Raw genomic sequence first — 20,617 nt, forward strand, 5'->3', positions numbered from 1 at the left:
GAATTATCATCAGTTGCAGGAAATAACAGGAAATAACAGTACTTTCATAAACGAAAGGATACTAATTGTGCATATTTACTTCAACACAGTTCGTGGTGGAGCCCGGGCCGAACTTAACGCCGTTCTTACTAGTTTCGCAGATATTTTTGGATATTTATAGCCTCAGTGTTTTGGCTGAGACAAGAGAGAACCCTATTATACTAGACTATATCGGTCCACTCCTTCGGGTTTCCCACACACATTTTTGGCACAGGTGAATTTTAGTAACTCTTGTTGGATTGGCGGTATAATTTTTTTAGGGGCAAGCTCAGACTTCCTTCCCCAAATATCTAAATAAACCCAAACGTAACTCAAGTTCTAAGAAGGGTTATATTGGAAAACTTGTTTGGGTACCTCCTGTCCTGTTTACATTGACATAATGGTTTTCGTGGGCAAGTCCAAGCTTTTGAAATTATGGTGCAAAAGCTTTAAAAAATCCAGGACGAACACTTGCGCATCTTAATATGTATTTTTTTCACATTTGAATCAAGTTTAAACATTAGCTATATAGGTCAACTTCTTCCGGTAGATTATGTAGTGGACTTGCGACATTTATGCTACTCATTACAATGGAATTATGACGTTTTTAGATATTCAAGAAAATTCGACTTACTTACATTACAAATATTTTAATTAATTATATTGAATAATTTATAATTGACTGCCGTCATTTGTGGATATTGAATTCATTGAACCAAGAAAAAAATATTCTAATTTATTTTAAATGAATTATTGAACAGGAAAATAAATTGTATTTAAAAATACTTATTTGTGATATTTAGGGGAATGACGATATTACGCAATTAAAGTTTTTTTTTTAAATAAATACTGTATTTGGAATGTTGATTTACATTTTATGTAGCAGTAATATTATTTTTATCTCATATTACTCAATTTTGCAAGATCTTGTTCTTTACACTCATATTTATTATTGTGTGTTTATTTCAAAATTCTGCAGCCCAACAATAAAAAACAAACAATACTTTTTCTTTGTAAAGTAATGTATCTTAATCTCAGTTTTGTTGTTTTACATTTTCAAACAGCAAGTTCGTAAAGGGCGGGAGCTAATAAAAATATATTTGCTTTCGGTAAAGGCATCTAAGTCTGTAGTTTCGGATTTCCCATCAGTTCTCTTAGTTTTTTTTTCCAGTGCTTACCATGCATAGCTTACAAATTTCAATTTACTTAACATGCTTTTGTTAAAATTTCTAAAGTTCAAAAACCAACCAACAATGAATTGTTAAAATTAAAAAAATGTTGTTAGGTGAGAATAATGTAGCTGTGTTTTTTCGAATTCTATTTACTTTAAAATTAACCTTAACCTTCATCTACCCGATATTACACAGTGTGAAAAACGTGTAATTGTTATAAATAAGTGAAAAATCTACTATACATGTTATATCCTAAGACGTTATAGCGTACTATATTCTGTACATAAAGACAATACAAAGTGGATAAATGTAACACCGAAGAAATCGTTGTACAGTTTATCAATTAAATCTCTTCCAAAGAAATAAATGTTATTAGCGCTGAATTAATTTAGGAAATACGACAACAATTGCGAAAATTGCGAATGATTTAATCGTTCAGAAGCAACGACGAATAACAACTATAAAAATATTAGCAATATAATATATCAAATTGGGAGACCTAAAAGGTACCAGACCAATTTTGAAGGTAAACAATATCCTCCTATACATATGTCGCTTTAGGGAATTTTGATGGCATTAGTCCCATTTGCCCTTCGAATTGGTTCTAATTTGTGATAATGCGTTTCCAGAGGTTTGGGCCACTCTAATATTCATATGTACATAGTTCGATGTTTTGGTAGGTATTTTTAAGTTTCATCATCCATCCGAATTACTGAATTGTGGTTAGCGCCCTTTTTGTGGACGTCTCACAGTGGATCAGAAATAAAAATCGATCAAGAAATTTTTGCAGATAATTTTTTAAATAAAAAAAATATTTTTTTCCTGCAAGTAAGAAAGTATCAGTCTGCTGTGCCGACAGAGATATACCCTCAGCCTCGCACTTAGCCTTTGGTCCATTATATCAGGAAGTATAGACTTACCCACGAAAAAATTAGGCCGTCGTAACAAGGCCCGCAAGAAAATAACTTGTTGCAAAAAATTTGAAACAATCCGAAACTGCACTTTTTACCGATTTAGTTCATATTTAAAAGTGATTTATTCTTGAAAGTAATATTACCACAGGCAAAGTTATAACCAATTCGGTTATTCTCTTCGAGAGTTATCGTGTGCACCATTTTAGTAAAGTAGTTTGTGCCGTCCATAATTCCAGAGAAATGGGCCAAAAGATATAAGAACCCCTATGGATGGAGCGCACGATATCTCTCGAACAGATCAGCCGATTTGGTACAAAATTTGTTGTTTACGGTATGTTCGAATATTCTTTGGCAGTTTATTCCGATTATGGAATAATGTTTTCCATGTGCCAGTTCATGCTTCCTGACGTAGTGGTCCGAAAAGCTCTATGTTGTACGGTGACCAGCTGAAATGACTGGAGAGCGCGCTATCTATCGGAAAGAAATGACTCCCAAAATAAGATCCACTTCCAAAATTTACCATGAGCCTGAATTCCTTTAGGTACCTCCTCCGCAATACTTTTGATAATTTCCAAAAAGAGCCATATCATCTGAAAAACCTCCTAAATACATAATTATTGAGGAACATGATTTTGATTGTGCAACCTTTAGTTGATCTGCCTATAGATGTAAGTTTCAATTCGCACAGGCTGAGAGTATATCTCTGTCGGCAAAGCCGGCTGATCCTTTTTTACATGTTTTTCATACAAAAAGCAGTAATTTGTCATTTAAGGTTTCATGGGATCTCCACGAAAAATTGGCGCCAAATGTCACATTTTGGTACTACCCACATATCACATCACGATTTTAGATACTTTGAGAAGCTGCATTTTCTAATTTCTAATTAAAAAAATGAAACAAAAATGTTTTTTAAGGGCCAGCAACGCTGGCAAGTAACAAATATAAGAAAAATATTTTTTGACATTTTTATAAATTTCCAATTTTATTGTTAAATATAAAATCTTTAGGGTGCCACCGTGGTGCAATGGTATGCACACCCGCCTTGCACGCTAAAGGTCGTGGGTTCGATTCCCAGGCCAGGCAACATCAAAAATTTCCAACGGTGGCAAAATACCCCTCAGTGATATTGGCGACATTCCCTGATTATTTCAGCCTTGTAAAACTTCTCTACAAGAGGTGTCTTAGGACACGCCGTTCGGACTCGTCAATAAACAGTAGGTCCCATATCATTGAGCTAATATAAATGGGGGTGCACTCATTGATATGAGAGAAGTCTCCCTTGTCCCATCTGGGATGTTTGTGGAACAATTACACTGTGTGTAATTTTTTGAGTCATATTTTATTAACCATATTCTGACTCCACAGTGTGATAGAAGACCAAAAAATAGAAGATACGTGTCTCGCCGTTTTTCCCTATCACATCAACTTTAGCGGTTATAGGCCTCCAAAGTTTAAGGCTTTGATGTAAAAAGGGGTCATTTTTCAAGACTATATCTTCCAAACCGTTAGGAATTTTAAATTTATCTCAGAGGCAAAGTTGTAGATCTTGTCTTAAAGAACAAAAATTGTGAACAAATATAATCCATCAAACTTCATATACAAGGTCAAAATCACCAAGGTTAAATTTCTTTTAAAATTTTTCTCGGGTTTTGGTCTGCAGCTGTCAAACCGATCAAATTTGAAGCAAACAACCAACTACAAAAATGTACCTCAGATCCCAATAAACATCTTTCTAGAACATATGGACTCCGTATAGGTGGTTCTTAAAGGTCAAAATAACAAAGCAAATGGGATATTTATCCTGTTTTCTCTGGTTCTGATCCACAGATACTAAACCGTTCAATATTCAAGAAAACAACCTTGCATATGAAGTTTGATGGATTATATGTGTTCACAATTGTTGTTCCTTAAGACAAGATCTACAACTTTGCCTCTGAGATAAATTCAAAATTCCTAACGGTTTGGAAGATATAGTCTTGAAAAATTACCCCTTTTTACATCAAAGCCTCAAACCTCTGGAGGCCTACAACCGCGAAAGGTGATGAGATAGGGAAAAACGGCGAGACACGTGTCTTTGATCTTCTATCACGCTGCGGTGTCAGAATATGGTTAATAATTTCGTGTTGCACAGTGTTATTATTATTATAAAATAGAAATAGGTGTCTGAACCATTGTGGAAAATAGGTGTCTGAACCATTGTGCGCTGCAACCGCTTTTCTTGTTAACAGACATATTGTGAAATTTTGTGTAGAATATTTCTTCTTTTAACGCCTTTCGTCTAAAACTAAATTTCATGTTACTTCATGCACCAACTCGAAAAAAGAACAAAACAAATTTATTAAAAAAAAAAATATTTGGGTGTTTTGTTGACAAATATGATGTATATATTTTCTTCACATATATTGTAAATACATATTTAATTTATTCGGCGACTTATATTGAAATTTGATGGAGAATATTTTTGTCTTTGACATCTTCTATCTAGAATGAAGTTTTGTGGGACAAAACTTAATTAACTCAGATAAAGTACAACATTAACCCTTAAACGCGATTTTACTTTTGGCAGATTCCTGGCGTTTAGGTACGATTTAGAGTTTTGAGGTGTTCGGGGACCTATAGTAATTTTAATTAATTAATTTTATGACAAATAATTTGTAGAAAGCTTTGATCTGATACGATCACATTTTAAAGGAGTTTTTTGAAAAAAGGGGACCAAAAAGATTCGTTTAGTGAATCGCATGAGGTTTAATATTTTCATTGTTGTCAGTAATATTGCCAAATACACTTTATACCTAAAATGCAAGAATTCCAAGGAATCTGATGTCGAATATTTCAAAACGTGTAAAAATGGGCGGAACTTGTCACGCCTATTTAGGTTACTTCCCGACGTAAACTTTTAAAACGCCGATACACTTATCTTCTTTTTTCGGTCCTCTTTAATAATCTGGCCGAATTATCTTGTAATTATTTTTTGTGTTGTACAATGCAATTTACGTGCAGGTAAATATATTTCAAATATCGCGAAAGTAATAAGGATTTGCAAAATATTATAATTGATTTTGATAATTTTTTGGATAAATTTTTTTAAATAATAGAATTTTAACCTGTTGTGAAATTCTAGTTACCTGTATGTTTTCTTAGTGTATTTTATAATGCCAATTCGATCATATACTTTAATTTGACATAAGGTTTGAGTCATGATGCCCATCAGTGCCCACCTCGGGAATAATATTCAAATGTAGGCCTTGGGTTTAAGATTATCCAGTATTAATATGAGCTGTCATCTAGTGCCAGACTTTAAATGGAATAAAGCTGCCCCAGAATATGATTTCTATGGATATAATAGGGTATTTGGCACCAATGGAAAGGTCAAGAATTCTTCTTCCATATATGACTTGCGTGGGCGGTACGTGTCTTCCATGATGAACGCCATAATTCGTTTTAAAAATTTTACCAATTTTCAGGCAAAAATGTTGGCCTTTTCAACCTGCAAAATTGGTTGGTTTTTATGTTGTTTTGTAGATTATTTTGTTTCCCCATGTCTATTTTTCCATCTTAAGATAATCGGTACTTCTGTTCAAGACATTTTGTATATACAGCATAAACAATTTATACCATACACCCCAGAGGGGAAAGAGGGGAGAATGTTATTCGCATGGTTTCGTATAACAATCTTAGCAGCAGCCCAAACCTGTACCCAGCTCATTAGCTTGATATTTAGACGGGAAATATTTTTGTCCATACAAGTGGATCCACTTTTTCAGACTATAACACTGACTGTCAATACTTGTCGTTAGCTGTTTAGGTTCTTATGGTTGGGGAAACGATCGACAATTGCAATGATTGGACTAGAGTAATTCTACGAAAAATAAGTAGTAACTCTAACAGTCTGTTTCACTATGTCGAACGAAAAAGAAAACGAAAGAAAACTACTTAACTCGTGTATGATTTTCAATGATTTTGCAAGTGAAGTTGCTCGAGTTTAGGCAGTGCCAAAGAAATTCTCGATCAGAGTGTTTCTTTGCTCACGTATCTATCAAGTTTCTTGTTGAAAAACAAGAAACAAGGGAACTGACGAAGATCTGTGGCGAGATCTGAAACTATAGTCTTCCATGCCTTACCCCTTGGTAAAGTAGTTTTAATAAAATATTAAAACAACGACTATGGGATTAAGTCTGAATATTTTGAAAAATTTTCAAATTTTGTAGTTGTTTCGAAGCAAAAACAAAGTCAATATTACCATGAAAAGTAAAGCTTAGGTGTTTTCGTTCGCATTCAGGCCATTAGTGAAACAGGCCCTTAGTTTTGAGAGCTAATGTAAGGGTCTGCTTCACTATGTCGAATGAAAATGATTGCGAACGAAAAACACCTAAACTTTGGTTTTCATGGCAATATTGACTTTGTGTTTGATTTAAAACAACTACAAAATTTAAAATCATACACGAGTTTAGTTGTTTTAGTGAAACAGGCTGTAAGTTGATTCAAACAATATATTGTCGGTAGATTTTGGTTATGACAATAATCTATTATTCATTGCTTTATTTTTAATCATTCACAAGTCACTCCACATTGGATATCAAATTTTATTTGCTTAAACCACAAAATGTCAGATTGTCATTTTAAGTATTTATTTTTAAAATCATTTGTTATTACTATTTGTGACATATGTACATGTACATATGTTTGTACATTAGGGATATAACTTTTTGGAGTATAAAATGTGACACCAGTACCATGCAGATAATGTTGTCTTTAGAATAAAAAGCCAAGGTTGATCGATGAAAGAGTTCCCACAACGAAAGCAGTTTCCAAGGGAATTTTTAAATATTTATTGAGTTTATAGACTTTCTTTGAGTTACACAAAAACGACAAAATTATAAGAAAGTTAAAGATAGATTTGATAAAAAGCACATGAAAAATGGTTTGGCCCTAAGCAGTTTATTATATTTAAACAAAAAACCCTATAAAGAATATCGTATCTGTAATTATTAAAAAATAAGTCAATGTATTTCGTGCGGAGACAGTACGAGTATTTGACATTTCTTTTCATTATTATTTGATAGATATGTATAACCCTAATGTACATATGTACATGCAATACTTTTATTGAGTACATGAGGAATTTATGCAATATTTTATTTTCTATTCTTTCCATTTACAGTGTTGACCAATATTGGCATTGATCAATATATTCGCTGGTGTGATTGTTATAAATGAAAATGAATCAATATGATAACATGACTGATTGTGGTCAAACAACAACAACAACTACTACAACATGTTATAGACGCAATAAAATCGATGATGATCAAAAAGTAAGTTAAATAATCCGGAAAACATACTTTATTTAAATGATAACAAAAGTTGTAATCCATTTATGTATCACACAGATATTTAATAAAAAAGGATTTATTAATTTGCACAATATTTTTTGTACTTATTTTACATTTATTAGTTGTATTAATTCCTAATTAAAATGCTGTAATCCGTTTATCTATTTCTTAGGTATTTAACCAAAATAAAAAAACAGATTTTTTAATTTGCAGTATAATTTTTTATTTATTTTTTAAATGTTGTAATCGGTTAATGTATCCCAAAAAAACATCAATTTTTTTAATGTATATAATATTTTGTTTGTGTTTTGCACTTAATTTGTATTTGTTAGTTGTATATATTTTTGTTGGCTAACCACAGACCAACAAATCCTAAACTATGTTTTACTGACCGAACAAAGTTCAATGATCCGTCGTACTATCTGATTAAAACTACTTTATTTTCATTATCAGCCACATTCTGATTTGTCACGTTAGAACAATTTTTTTTTGCACCAAATCCACAAAAATGGGTTATTCTGATAATCTCGACGACATTTTTATTAGAAAAACACTAATTGCATGGACAACTTGCTTATGGTCTTAAAATGTGAATATGAAACAGTTCGTTTATTTTATAATGGGTTAATAATCTTTTGATGAGGAGAAAATTTACCTCCCTTCCAGAATTTTTCTTAATAATAAACTTAGCAAAGGAGTGAACTGTAAAAAATTACTTCTACATACCAATACACGGCTCAGCTTAACTAAATTTAAATAAAAGGTGCTTACATCTGGGAAGTTTTTGCGGTTTCTGAAACTACAATGTTCATAGATGAGAAAAATAAAAAAAATCGCCGGAGGGATTTTCAAATAAATCGCGGTCAAAGTTCAGGTCACATTTTTAGGTATTTTTTTGGTATTCACGATTTTGCTTGGAAACCGTAGGAATGTTGTAGCAGTGAAAATTCTCTACAAGATTGTTCTTTATGATGTTTTTGTAGGTATTACCATTTTTGAGATATAGAAGTTAAATTTTTGACAATTTACTGACTGTATCGTCTCGTTATAAAACAAGGTCATGACTGCAAATTCCCAACTTATACTCAACAATGGTACAACCCAGGAAAATATTACGAAAACCAATCTTATAGAGACATTTCACAGCTTTAAGATTTTCTCTAGTCCCATTTCGATAAGAATTGCCGTTTTCAAGCAAATCGTGAAAACCTAAAAAAAAACTAAAAATGTGACCTGAACTTCTAAATCTCAAAAGTGTAAAACCTAGGAACAAATCATAACGGTCAATCCCCTGGAGAATTTTCACAGCTACAAAATATTCTTTAGCCCCATTTCGATAGGACTTGCGGTGTTCAAGCAAAATCGCGAAAACCTAAAATAAACCTAAAAATTTGAACTTTGACCGCGATTGATTTAAAAATTCCTCCAGCGATTTATTCTTGTCTTCGGGTTTTTCTCATCTATGAACATTGCTGTTTCAGAATCCGCGAAAACTTCCCAGGTTTAATAGGTTTTCATTGAAAGTTAGTTGAGGTGCACCCTGCATGACATTGTTTTATATGGGGCCATACAGTCAGAACATTGTCCCAATTTGAACTACTATATCTCAAAAATGGTAAAACCTACGAAAATACCATTGAGGTCAATCTTGTAGAAAATTTTCACTGCTACACCATTTTCTTTAATCCCATTTCATTTGGACTTGCGATTTCCAAGCAAAATCGTGAATACGAAAAAAGGACTAAAAATGTGAACTTTGACGGCGATTTATTTAAAAAACCCTCCGGCGATTTTTTTGTTTTTTTTTTTTTTTTGATTTTTCCCATCTATGAACATTGTTTCATTTAAATTTAGTTAAGGCGCACCGTGACTAGTGTCGAAAACTTGTGTGAAACTTTTCTGACTTTCCTAGAACCATTTGTATGTTATTGGTTTGGGGTCTATCGTAGGGTTTTTATACCCTCCACTATAGTATGTAGGATATATTACGAATGTCCTGGTCCCTCGGCCTTTAGGCTATATGGATATAAAGGAAATAATGGTTTTAGACCTCAGGTATGTTAGGACGAAATCAGTTTCCGACAACTGCCCGCCTAATTGGCTGGTGAACACGGTAACTCTCGAACAAATCAACCGATTTGGTTCAAATATTCGATATCATAATATTTTGTCCAAACCTAGTTTCAGTTCGAAGAAAGGCCATATCGGTCCATTCCTTCGGGAATCCCCTCCATAAAATTTAAAAAAATAGAGTAAAATGGTGCTAACGATAACTCTCGAAGGGAGTAGCCGAATTTATCATTACTTTGCATATGGTAATATTACTTCTAGGCATAGATCAGGTTTGAATGTGGACTAAATCAGTATACTCCTTTGGGTACTTCCCACCCAAAATTTGGAAAAAGTACAGTTTACTGCTCGTCTCGGATCGTTTTGATTTTTTTGGCGCAATTTTTTTGTGGTAAGCCCATACTTCCTGAGATAATGGCACATAAGCTCCAAAAAAGTCTGCCGGCACCAACTAACCTGACTACGAGTAGTACGTAAGATAACCCTAGAAGGGTGAACCCGTTTTTGTCCAAACGTTGTACATCGTATTATTTCTTACATAGTCGGGTTATGTTCGAATATTGACTACTTTGGACCACTCTCCCGGGTACCGCCGACACAAACTTTAGAAAGAATGCAGTTTAAGGACTCGTCTGGGATTGTTTTTAAATGTTTGGCAACATTTTGCGTATGAGGCCCTAGTTACGACATCACAATTTTTTTCGGGGGCAAGTCCATACTTCCTGATTATTTTCGCAAAAACTCAAAAAGACCCTCTAGAGGTCAGAAAGGCTGAGGGTATATCTCTTTCGGCACATCTGTCTGATACTTTCCTACGTGTTCTGTTTGTAGCTCATCGAAATAATCATTTGCAATCCCATAAAGTTTATACATATATTCTTGAACAGGATAAAATTCTGAATCGACCTAGCCCTATCTGTATTTTATAAATACTCTAGCGTCAGCAATAATTGAGATAGAACGCTATATTTTTGCATCCGAGTGTTTTTTCATAGATAGGTCAAGTTCAAATATATAGCCCCCTATAATGGTACTTTCCGATTTTATGTATTTTGAGGATTTTTGCTACAATTTTTAACCAAACCATCTGTAACTTGACATTTGAGATTCCTAGCGGTCACAACACTTCTCCAACAACCATTATCAATATATGTCCATGTTTAGATATATGCCTCATATAAATATACCACCCGATTGTCCATCAAAAATTGTCAACATAGGTCCATGTTTCGATATAGCCCCCATACAACGGTACCTCCCGATTTTCGGTATTTTGATAGTTTTAGATATTTTTTCTGACAGAACTACCCGTAATTTGACACGAAACTTCTCCACCAAAAATTTTCAACATAGGTCCATGTTTTGGTATAGCCCCCATATAATGGTACCTCCAGATTTTCTGCATCATTGGGGCTTTATCTACAATTTTTGACTGATCTACCCGTAATTTTACATTTGAGGTTCTAATAGTTTTCTTGTTTAATTTTTCCGTCGATTTTACTAAAATTTAACACTTTTGGACCCCTGTAAGATGAAAATAGTTTCCTCTGCCAATTTTAAACTTTCAAGTTGTCCCCCATAGCGGAATACATCGGTTTTACATGTTTGTGTTTTTTATCACGTGTTTGGAAAATGTTAACAACCCTTACGCAAATTTTTTTTGCAAAAATTATTTATTATAATTTTGCCTAAATTGTATATTCATGTGCTAAGGTTAAGCTTGATTCGTATTTTAGAATATTTATTCGTTCTATATCAATAAAATTTGTCTAGTATTCATTTATACAACAATTAACCACTCCAGTTAGTTGAAGACGACAAGACGAGGTAAAGAAGGCGAGAGGGAATTTAATCTGATAATCGCCCCTGTTGTATTTTTATTAGACGAAAAAATGCCGCATTATTTATGCATGGAAACGTGTGTAAGTTTGTCGTCATGTATTTAATTATCTTAATTTATAAAAATGTACATATGTATGTATGAATTTTTGCGTTTTCAAAGGTGGTAGACAGGCGAACTTGGCTAGTTAAATGCCAGCATAAGAAAGTGATGGCTGATTAAAGAGCAGGTTCTAAAATAACTCGTTTGGTTTGTTCTTATCACTTTCATTAAATGTTTTATAATTTGTATTAGCGTTGCGCATTGTTAAGTTATTATTTATTTTTGTTTTTATTTTTTTAACCCTTAAATGAGTTATGCATGGCCTATGGACAGGTCACCTAGGAAGCGATTTAATGTGGCGTTTGTTAAATAATTTCAATGTTAAAATTCTTTGCCGTATCAAATTAAATTTTTCGCCTTATTTTAAGCATATTTATTTTCTAATATTTTTTACGCGCGAACCTTCATGAAAACATACAATTCGCAACATTTCAATCCCATTTGTATTGTTGTAAAATCGCAAAAATTACTTTTCTATCGTTAATGAAAGTACTAAGCTCTTCCATCACGTCAAGCTTTTTCCGAGGATAAGTGGAATCTGCTGACTGAACAATATCAATTTTTTGTAAACAATGAGACATCGATGTTTTCCCAAATACCGTGTTAGAGCCACTTTAGTGGTGGTATCGTTTAACACCCAATCTGAGAACCCGCTATCAAAAAATAAACACAAAATTTTAGCCATTTCGTTTGAATAATGTGGCTAAAACCTTCAAAATACCGAAAATCGCGAGGCAGGTTCTATGGGAGCTACATAAAAACGTAACCTATACCGACAGTTCTCAGCAGGAATGTTTTATATTTCAAACGATGACTATATACGGAATTTTTTAAAACACCAAAAACCAGGCGGTACCGTTCTATAAGGTGGATATGAAAATGTTCTAAGAAAAAGTTGTGTAGGCCCAAAGAAGATTAAATACCAATTGTCAGCCATTTCAGTGTGATAATGAGGCTAAAACCTTGAAAATATCGAGAATCTGGATGTACCGTTACCGTTGGAGGCTATATCAGAACGTGAACCACAAAAAAGATTGATTACCAAATTTCAGTCATTTCGGTGAGATAATGTGGCTAAAATATTAAAAATACCGCAAAACGGGATGTACCGTTGGAGGCAATATCAAAACGTGGACCTATGCTGAGAAATTTCTAAGAGAAACTGTTGTAGACTCAAAAAAGACTAAATACAAAATTTCAGCCATTCGGGAGGTGCCGTTTTATGGGGGCTATATCAAAATGTGGACCTATACTGACAAATTTCTGGAAGAAAGTTCTGTAGCCCCAAGGAAGAATAAGTTCCAAATTTCAGCCATTTCGCTGAGATAAGCCTTCAAAATACAGATAATCGAGAGGTGGCTTTCTATTGGGACTATATAAAAACATGGACCGATATAGCCCGTTTTTCAATACCAAACATCCTAATACTTAAAAGAAACTTCTGCACCTTATTATAAAGCTCTATCCTTAATATTGTGAGCTGTATCTTCATTTCAAAAGACAGACGGACGGACAGACTGTCATGATTATATCAACTAAGAATTTTATAGGGTCTCTGACGAATATTTCGCTGTGTTACAACATTAATTATACCCTCCATAATTTGGTGGAGGTATAAAAACAATATCAAAATAGGACCACGGGCGTACAGAGATGGTTCCAGCCATGTGATTATATTTTCTTGCATTCAGCGAATATCAAAATGAAAATGGCAGCGTTAAAAAGTGGAGACATTGACTGGTAATGGAAAATTTAAGGAGAGTCCAACAACTGACAATGTATCTATGGACAGAAATGCCAAAGAGTCAGGTATACCAACCATCGTGGGAAGGAACCCAAATTTGTACACTGAGAAAGAGGCTTTCTTTATCAGATTCTCATTCGTCAGACTCGAGATACAGGTGTATAAGATTTTCCGTCCAAAACCTGGACTCGCTCAAGCCGAAGTTTCTGAGGAGACTGTCATGACGGGCAAAAAAGTTGAAAGCAAAATGGTGGAGTCTGTTTCTGTTCCGAAGACGAACCCAAATACGAAAGGAGGGAAGAAGCCTAAAGGACTTACCCCTAAGTCCATCAATACGCACAAAGGTGAATAAGTGGCGGAACGGTCTGTTTCTGAACCTAAATCATACACGAAATGCAAGGATAAAGCTGAATGGCAGTCTGTTATAGGCAGAACACAGGCTGTAAGGAAGCTAAGGTGGTTGGGCTCCCAGAAAAAATAATCGTAGATATCGAGAACTCAGGTTCATGAGGAAATTAGAAAGAATTTATTCTCATGCTCCTAGACGCGATCTTCAGATGCATAAAATCTTCCTCGCAGAACCTGGACTCGCTCAAGACAAAGCCTCTGAGAAGACTGCTATGACGTACAAGAAAGTTGAGAAGACAAAACCTGGTGCTCAACCAAAACCCAAAAGGTAAAAAGGCCATAAAACTTACCACAAAACCGATCGAGATCCAGGCGAACAGTTGACGGAGGATTGTTTCTAAACCTTTCGGGCATGAGATGTTCACAGGCTGTAAGGAAACTAAGGTGGTTGGGCAACCTGAGAAATTGTCGTCGTTATAGAAGTCGAATCTAATTTAAAAAGCATACACAGCCTTCCCCACGAATACGATGGTTTTTTATAAAGTCAATCCATCCTTCTACGCAGCCATTCTTAAAAAGAGAAAGCTCCTTACAGAGACGGACAGCGCCTCCTCAAAAAAAAAAAAAAAAAACAAAAACAAACAATACAGCTCATGGGCAAGGTCGTAAAAAACTACAACCCTGACAGGCCCCAATGATACCCTGTGACGAACTTTGAATGGCAATGATTGCTAAAAGCTGACCCCAGTCGAAATCGATCTAAGGAAAATCATCATTCATAATCAGGCAGACCAATAGTTTGGCCGTACAACAAGAAATCTTTAGATTTCCTTGTTCAAGATGTTAATGACCTTGAAAACATTGGAAGGGGGCTGAGCTTACCGTCGTCTCCATATCTGAAATACCTTTCAGAAAGGTCTTACCTGCATGGGTTCCCCACTACCGTGCACAAGGGGGTCAAACTTAATAGGAGCTTCGAAATCCAAATCTCCTTACATCGGGCTAGAGTATCACGTGGACCAAGTGGGGAGCATTCGGTTCCGTCTGAATGCCCCTCACAAGAGGAAGGAAACCGATAGTTCTGATCATGATCCACCAGCACCGCACAGAAAAATAGCATCAAAAGAGGAACATTTGCTTATGTTTCGATGATAAAACAAAAACCAGCTGATGTTTATCGTTTGTTTTTGTTCATGTACACTGTGAATAAGAGAGAATCAAATGCAAATGGTGTAGGCACCTGTATAATACTGTCTTTGCAAATAATCATAGCTCTGATCTACACTAGAACGAACGGAACGAACTAATTCCAAGGAACTATCCCGAACTATATCCAGCTCTTGCGTTTATATACATCCTGTCGTGCATATAGTTCCTTTCATTCGAATAGTTTAAATCCTTCCTTTAATTCCACACACACTTCGATCTTTCGACATTTAGGGTTTCTAGCGGTCAAAACACTTATCTACAACAAATCGTGAATTTGGGTCCACATTTTGGAATAGTAGCCATAAGTGTTAGGTTAGGTTAAAGGACGCGCAGCTGTCAAACTCGTACATACAGTCACTCCACTCGGAGACCTTGTGTGTTCATCCTGTTAAAGTACTGAAATAGGTGTCATATGTAGAAGAAAGTTATATAAAGCACATGTAAAATAGTAGAAACTGAGAGATATCGAAAGATTAAATACGATTTAGGTTTAGAGAAGAGATTGAGAGAGTTTTCCACGCTATGGTGCAGTAATTCCTACTCGATGAAGTCATCTCAGACCTTTGGTGAGTAGAAGCAGGGTTGTTGGCTCGGTTTGGCCGAAGGTTGTCAGAGATTGGATCGTGTGTTGCCCCATAATTCTCATTCTACGGGTTACGAGCATTGGGCATCGGCATTATAGGTGTTCGATCGTCTCCGTCTTCTCCTCAACCTAGCACTACCTGCAGTAGTCAACATCATCATCTCCTACCCTACCCAGGGCGAACTATTGTCGTAAAAATCCAATGGATGACCTGTGGTTTCAATCCGCACCTTTTATTAATGGAGGTCTTGCATGAATAAAGGGCTATAAAACCTCTCTTGGCACGTTCTTCGACATTCCTTTTCCACGTTAGTTGATGGTCCAGGATAATGCCGAGGCACTTGGCCTTTAGAGAGGGCTTCGGGGCTACTCCATCCAGCGTTGGTAGGGTGAATGGTTTGACTTTTCTTTTGTTCGTAAAAAGAACCTGCTCTGTCTTAGATGGGTTCACCCCAAGTTCATTGTTGTGTGCCCATCGTGATAGTTTGACTAGAGCTCCTTGCATGAGTTCCGATAGTGTTTGTGGGAACTTCCCGCTGATCACTATGACCACGTCGTAAGCGTAAGCTATCGTTTTTATACGTAGTTGGTCAAACTCCTTAAGTATTTCGTTAATCACCAGAAGTCACAGCAGTGGTGATAGTACGCCACCTTGTGGTGTGCCCCTGGTGACAGACTTTCGAAAGGAAGTCTCACAGATGTTTGAATTAATTATCCTGCCGCTAAGCATTCCATCGATCCAATTGATAAGTGTAGTGGAAACACATAAGTTAGAGAGTGAATTGTGGATGGATTCAAGCTTAAAGTTATTAAAAGCGCTTTTATGTCAAGAAAGGCTACTAACGTATAGTTTAAGCTCATCATATTCCTCTCGATAAAACCAGCGACTTTATGTAGTGCAGTCTCCACCGATCTGCCTTTGATGTAGGCGTATTGGGCAGGATTTATAACACTATTTTCTAGCCTGAATCTGATTCCAAGGTCAAGCAATCTTTCTAAGGATTTCAATAGCAAGGAAGGTAGGCTGATTGGTCTGTAGTCTTTAGGAAGTGTGCGACTTAACTTCACCGCTTTGGGGATGTATGTCACAGTGACCTCCCTCCACAAAGCCGGAGTGAGCGATAGACGTAAACAGGTTGGGAAATTGGGTTTTGGCTAGGAGATTCAGAGTTTTTAGACCGGAGTTATTCATGTGCCATCATGCCGTTTGATACTGCCGATAGATTTGGGGTTCTTCGACAGTACTCGACGGAATCTGGCTACGTCCTTTCCTCCCTCTATAGACTCGCTAAAGCAGACCTATGATCTGTGTTTAGCCTTCTTTATTTCGCTGTTTCACTTATTGAAAGACACTTTGTAGTTTTCCTAATCTGCGGACAACGTCGTTTTGTTGGCTTTGTTGTAGAGCCTTCTGCTAGATCTTTCGACCACCAGACCGGTTGATATCTTCTGCCTGGGTAAGTAAGTGAACAGGCGGTCTCATAGCTATCTAATATAACCTCTGTCACATGCTTCACTGCACTATCAACCTCGGTGGCTGTTAAAGGGTTGCGTATGATACCGCCCGCTAGGAGCTTACTAGTTCATTGAATTTGTTCCAGTCGGTTTTTCATGGATTTCTATATGGTGGTTGTCGAATACCATTAACGCTATTATGGTTCAGGTATTTTGATGTTATTATCTACACTTGGCTGTAATTTGCCATTTAGGGTTCCCAGTAGTCAACAAACTTCTGTTTTAAAAATTGTGGGTATAGATATATATAAAAAATGTCTCCGTCCCGCCATTTTTTAGGTGTTGTGGGCATTTGTAATTTCGTGACAGAAAGAAATCTAATCATCAAACATTGAACATTAAATGTCATCTGTATGTAGACTTTGTTTCACTGAAATATATTTTTTTTATTTTGAGAATAAAATTGATTTATATTTTGTTTTTTTTTTTTTTTTTTTTGCAATGCTGTTCAGCCTTATATTTTATATTTTTACCTATTTATACTGATATAAGCACGATTATAAAGAAAATTTTATTAATGTAATGAACATTTTATTCAGTTATTTCGACGCTCATAGCATTTGTCAAACTTTGCACCCTTTACACTTGTTCCCAAAACAAAATTTAATACAAAAGTTAGTAACAATAAATGTGCCATCTAAACTACTAGCCCAGCATCCACGACGCTGTTGTAAATAAAATTCAATTTTGTTTCTTCAACAAAAACAAAATATAATTTATCCACATTCCGCTACACACACACTCCGGCTCAAGGTCAATTATAAATATCCAAAACATTCCCAAAGCCATGGTTAAAAAACCTTAAATGCAGTTCATTGTTTAGACCTTAGCGTTTATTGTAATTTGCGCAAACTCAGAGTCGAAAATGTGGATATGGGTATGCCGGCGTACGTTGTGGTATTTTGTCTGTTGTTGCCCGCTATATTTTTATGAATGGTTCAATACGCAGAGCCATACTCAGGCACACACACACTCCCAGAAAATGTCGTAAAATAGCCATGAATTTAATATACAGCTCAGCAATTATTCTTACAAATGATTGGAACAGAGTGAGCATCTTATAAAATACACAATTTCGTTGGTAAAATTAAATGAAAAATGTATGACAAAGTTAAACGAAAATCCACTTCTTCTCAATTGAAATGGTGTTCCGCACTTTTATGTGCGTCATTACAATTGGATCAAAACTTGATAATGGAAAATCACAACAAACTTTGCTGTTATCAAAAAACAATAACAACAATAAAATTCTCAAATAAATCAGCATCCATTATCCCAATATCAAGGAAGAAGAAAAAACTGAGTAATTTCCAAAAACAGGTTTGCAGTTTTGGAAGTGCAAAAACCCATGTGGGCTTGGCTGCAGATTGTCAACTTTCAAGACGTTAACATTTATTGAAGATCGAGTACAAAATCGCGTACGATATTGTGTAACTGTGTATTTTTCACAACTAAAGAATCGACATCATCATCGTCATCACCACAATCATTGAATAAATAAAAAAGACGTAAAATAGAAAATCCAAAAATGACCTCCAAACATGATTTTAGTACATACATATTGTGCGTATATATTTTATGGTACTTATTGTTGATTCAAATCTTTACAGTCAGGGTAATAAATTTTAATGCAAGAAAACGTAAAATATTATTAACTTTAACTATCAGATTCTAATCTCATAACGAACGTAAAATTTATCCAACCACTGTACATATCACAGTTATCGACCGTGTCTTTAACATTCAGTGTACATGAACAGACGATTGGTTGGATGTAGGCACATTCCGAATATAAAGCAAATTAAATCACATAATTCAAATATTTTTTTTACTGTCTTAATTGATAATAAAACGAAAAACATTTATCATTGCAATATAATAATTTAGATATCAACATTGTAGGGGGAATACTGTAGGAAATGTTGTGTTATTTTGCTCAGATATAATACTACGTACAATTGTTTATACTTATGGACATTAGGGTTAATTATTATTGCAATTTATATGGTGCCTAATACATAACCGCAATGTAAAACACTTCCTAAACTTTTCCTCCTTATTTAACTTTAAGGTATAAATTTTACACTTACAAATGTTGGTTGATTCAACTTGATTCAATATTTTTAAATGAGAAAACATCAAAAACGTTTTAGAAATCGATTTTGGTACTGAAACTTTTTTTACCAAATGCTCCAAAAATATGGGATATACATATATGCAATATTCCCCACACTCTATTGTTGTGTTGTTTTTATTTATTATAGCCCTAATTTACATACATATGTATGTTGGTATACCTATTTCAAAGTTATTAATATTTACAAGGTGTGTTTAAAGATTTGCTCTGTTCAATAATCTACAAATGTCTACTATTTTTCAATTTTGACTAAAATTAAAAAAATAATACATTCTTGCTGGTTCTTGAACAGAGCAATATTTTTCTAAATAACATACCCGCAAAATTTTACGGAAGTGTCGATTCTACGATTTTACTGAATCTTTTGCATTTGTTCAAATCAACTCTTGAAACATCCAATTTGCATCAGCATTTCTTTCTTCAGCATTAGAACCAATTCCATGAATGCTAAAGTACAGTTCGTGAAAGATCCGATCTTTTGTTTAATATTTGAATCAGTTCCATGAATACAAAATATAATTTCAATAAGAAGATGTCATGTCCATGCCCATACTCAAAAAAACTAGCATACCTTTCATTTCTGTTTAACAAAAGTGGCGCTGAATAGCGTTCTCTTTTGAACATTTTTACAAGTCAAATTTGGGTAAGTAAAATGTAGCAATATCATTACTACCCAGCAAAAATTCGGATCCGTTAGTCATTACAAAGTAATATAAACAAGCTTCTTTTCGCATTACAAGTAATCTGAAAAGTAATGGATAACTTCTTAAAAAATTACAAGGTAAACCTACTTACTTTACTCCTCACTAAGTAATGAGGACGGTGGCACAGTGTATGTATGTCCGACTATAAATCCTAGGGTTGTGTGTTCAACGCTCATCGTCGGCACGCGAGTTTTTGTTAATTAAAAAATAACAGTTAGTGGTGCACATGTGCACTGCACATTTAAGTTCTTATGCAACCCTTAATGTTCGTGTGCGTGGCACAGTGTGTAGTGTGTTTGGCTAGAAATCAGGGGGTTCGTGTGTTCAACTCGGGCAGGGAGCGAAATAAAATAAAAGTAAGAAGTGCGTATCTGGGACATGTATTAAGGGACAACAAATACATAATTTTACAAGCAATTCTGAAGGGAAAAATTGAAGGAAGGCCAGCTAGAGGAAGGAAAGAAACATCCTGGCTCAAAAATATCATGGACTGGACAGGTTATACCAATGAAACCGATCTGCTGAATGCTGCAAAACACAGAGAGCTGACAACCATTATACAATAAGATAATAATTAAAATGCGATAAATATTAAAAAAAAGATGTATTGTACGATCACTTATATCCGGATAACGGATGAGTAAATAAAGAAGAAGAAGTGTGTTGAAATTAAAAATAAATTCTCCACATCAACTGTTCTAACAATAGAATTTTTTTTCACATTACTTTTCAACTTCTTTTGGCCACAGAATAACTAGTTATTCTAGTGGTTATAAAATAACTAGAAATTGAGTGCGACATGCCCTTGTAAAAATAATGGGGAAGAAAGGGGGTTTGTGAGTAGTTACGGCTGCCAAAAATACCTTACAAAACCCATGAGTTTGGGAGGACTTTTTTTGCTGGGTAGTTTTTGATTGGCCTATACGTT

At 34.9% G+C, this 20,617-nt stretch overlaps 1 protein-coding gene across 1 annotated transcript in view; it reads left to right on the plus strand.

The window, feature by feature from the left end:
• LOC141388586 (progestin and adipoQ receptor family member 3) overlaps positions 1-20,617 on the plus strand; it is a 65,847-nt gene that overhangs the window by 12,684 nt on the left and 32,546 nt on the right. Inside the window, exon 2 of the mRNA XM_073958529.1 lies at positions 7,266-7,419. Within this exon, the coding sequence (XP_073814630.1) occupies positions 7,318-7,419 (102 nt within the window). The 5' untranslated portion in view covers positions 7,266-7,317. The remainder of the gene's footprint in view (positions 1-7,265; positions 7,420-20,617) is intronic.

This window comes from Musca autumnalis, unplaced genomic scaffold, assembly GCF_047663935.1.
Source record: "Musca autumnalis isolate F117 unplaced genomic scaffold, ASM4766393v1 scaffold_1, whole genome shotgun sequence".
In the NCBI taxonomy this organism is placed as follows: domain Eukaryota; kingdom Metazoa; phylum Arthropoda; class Insecta; order Diptera; family Muscidae; genus Musca; species Musca autumnalis.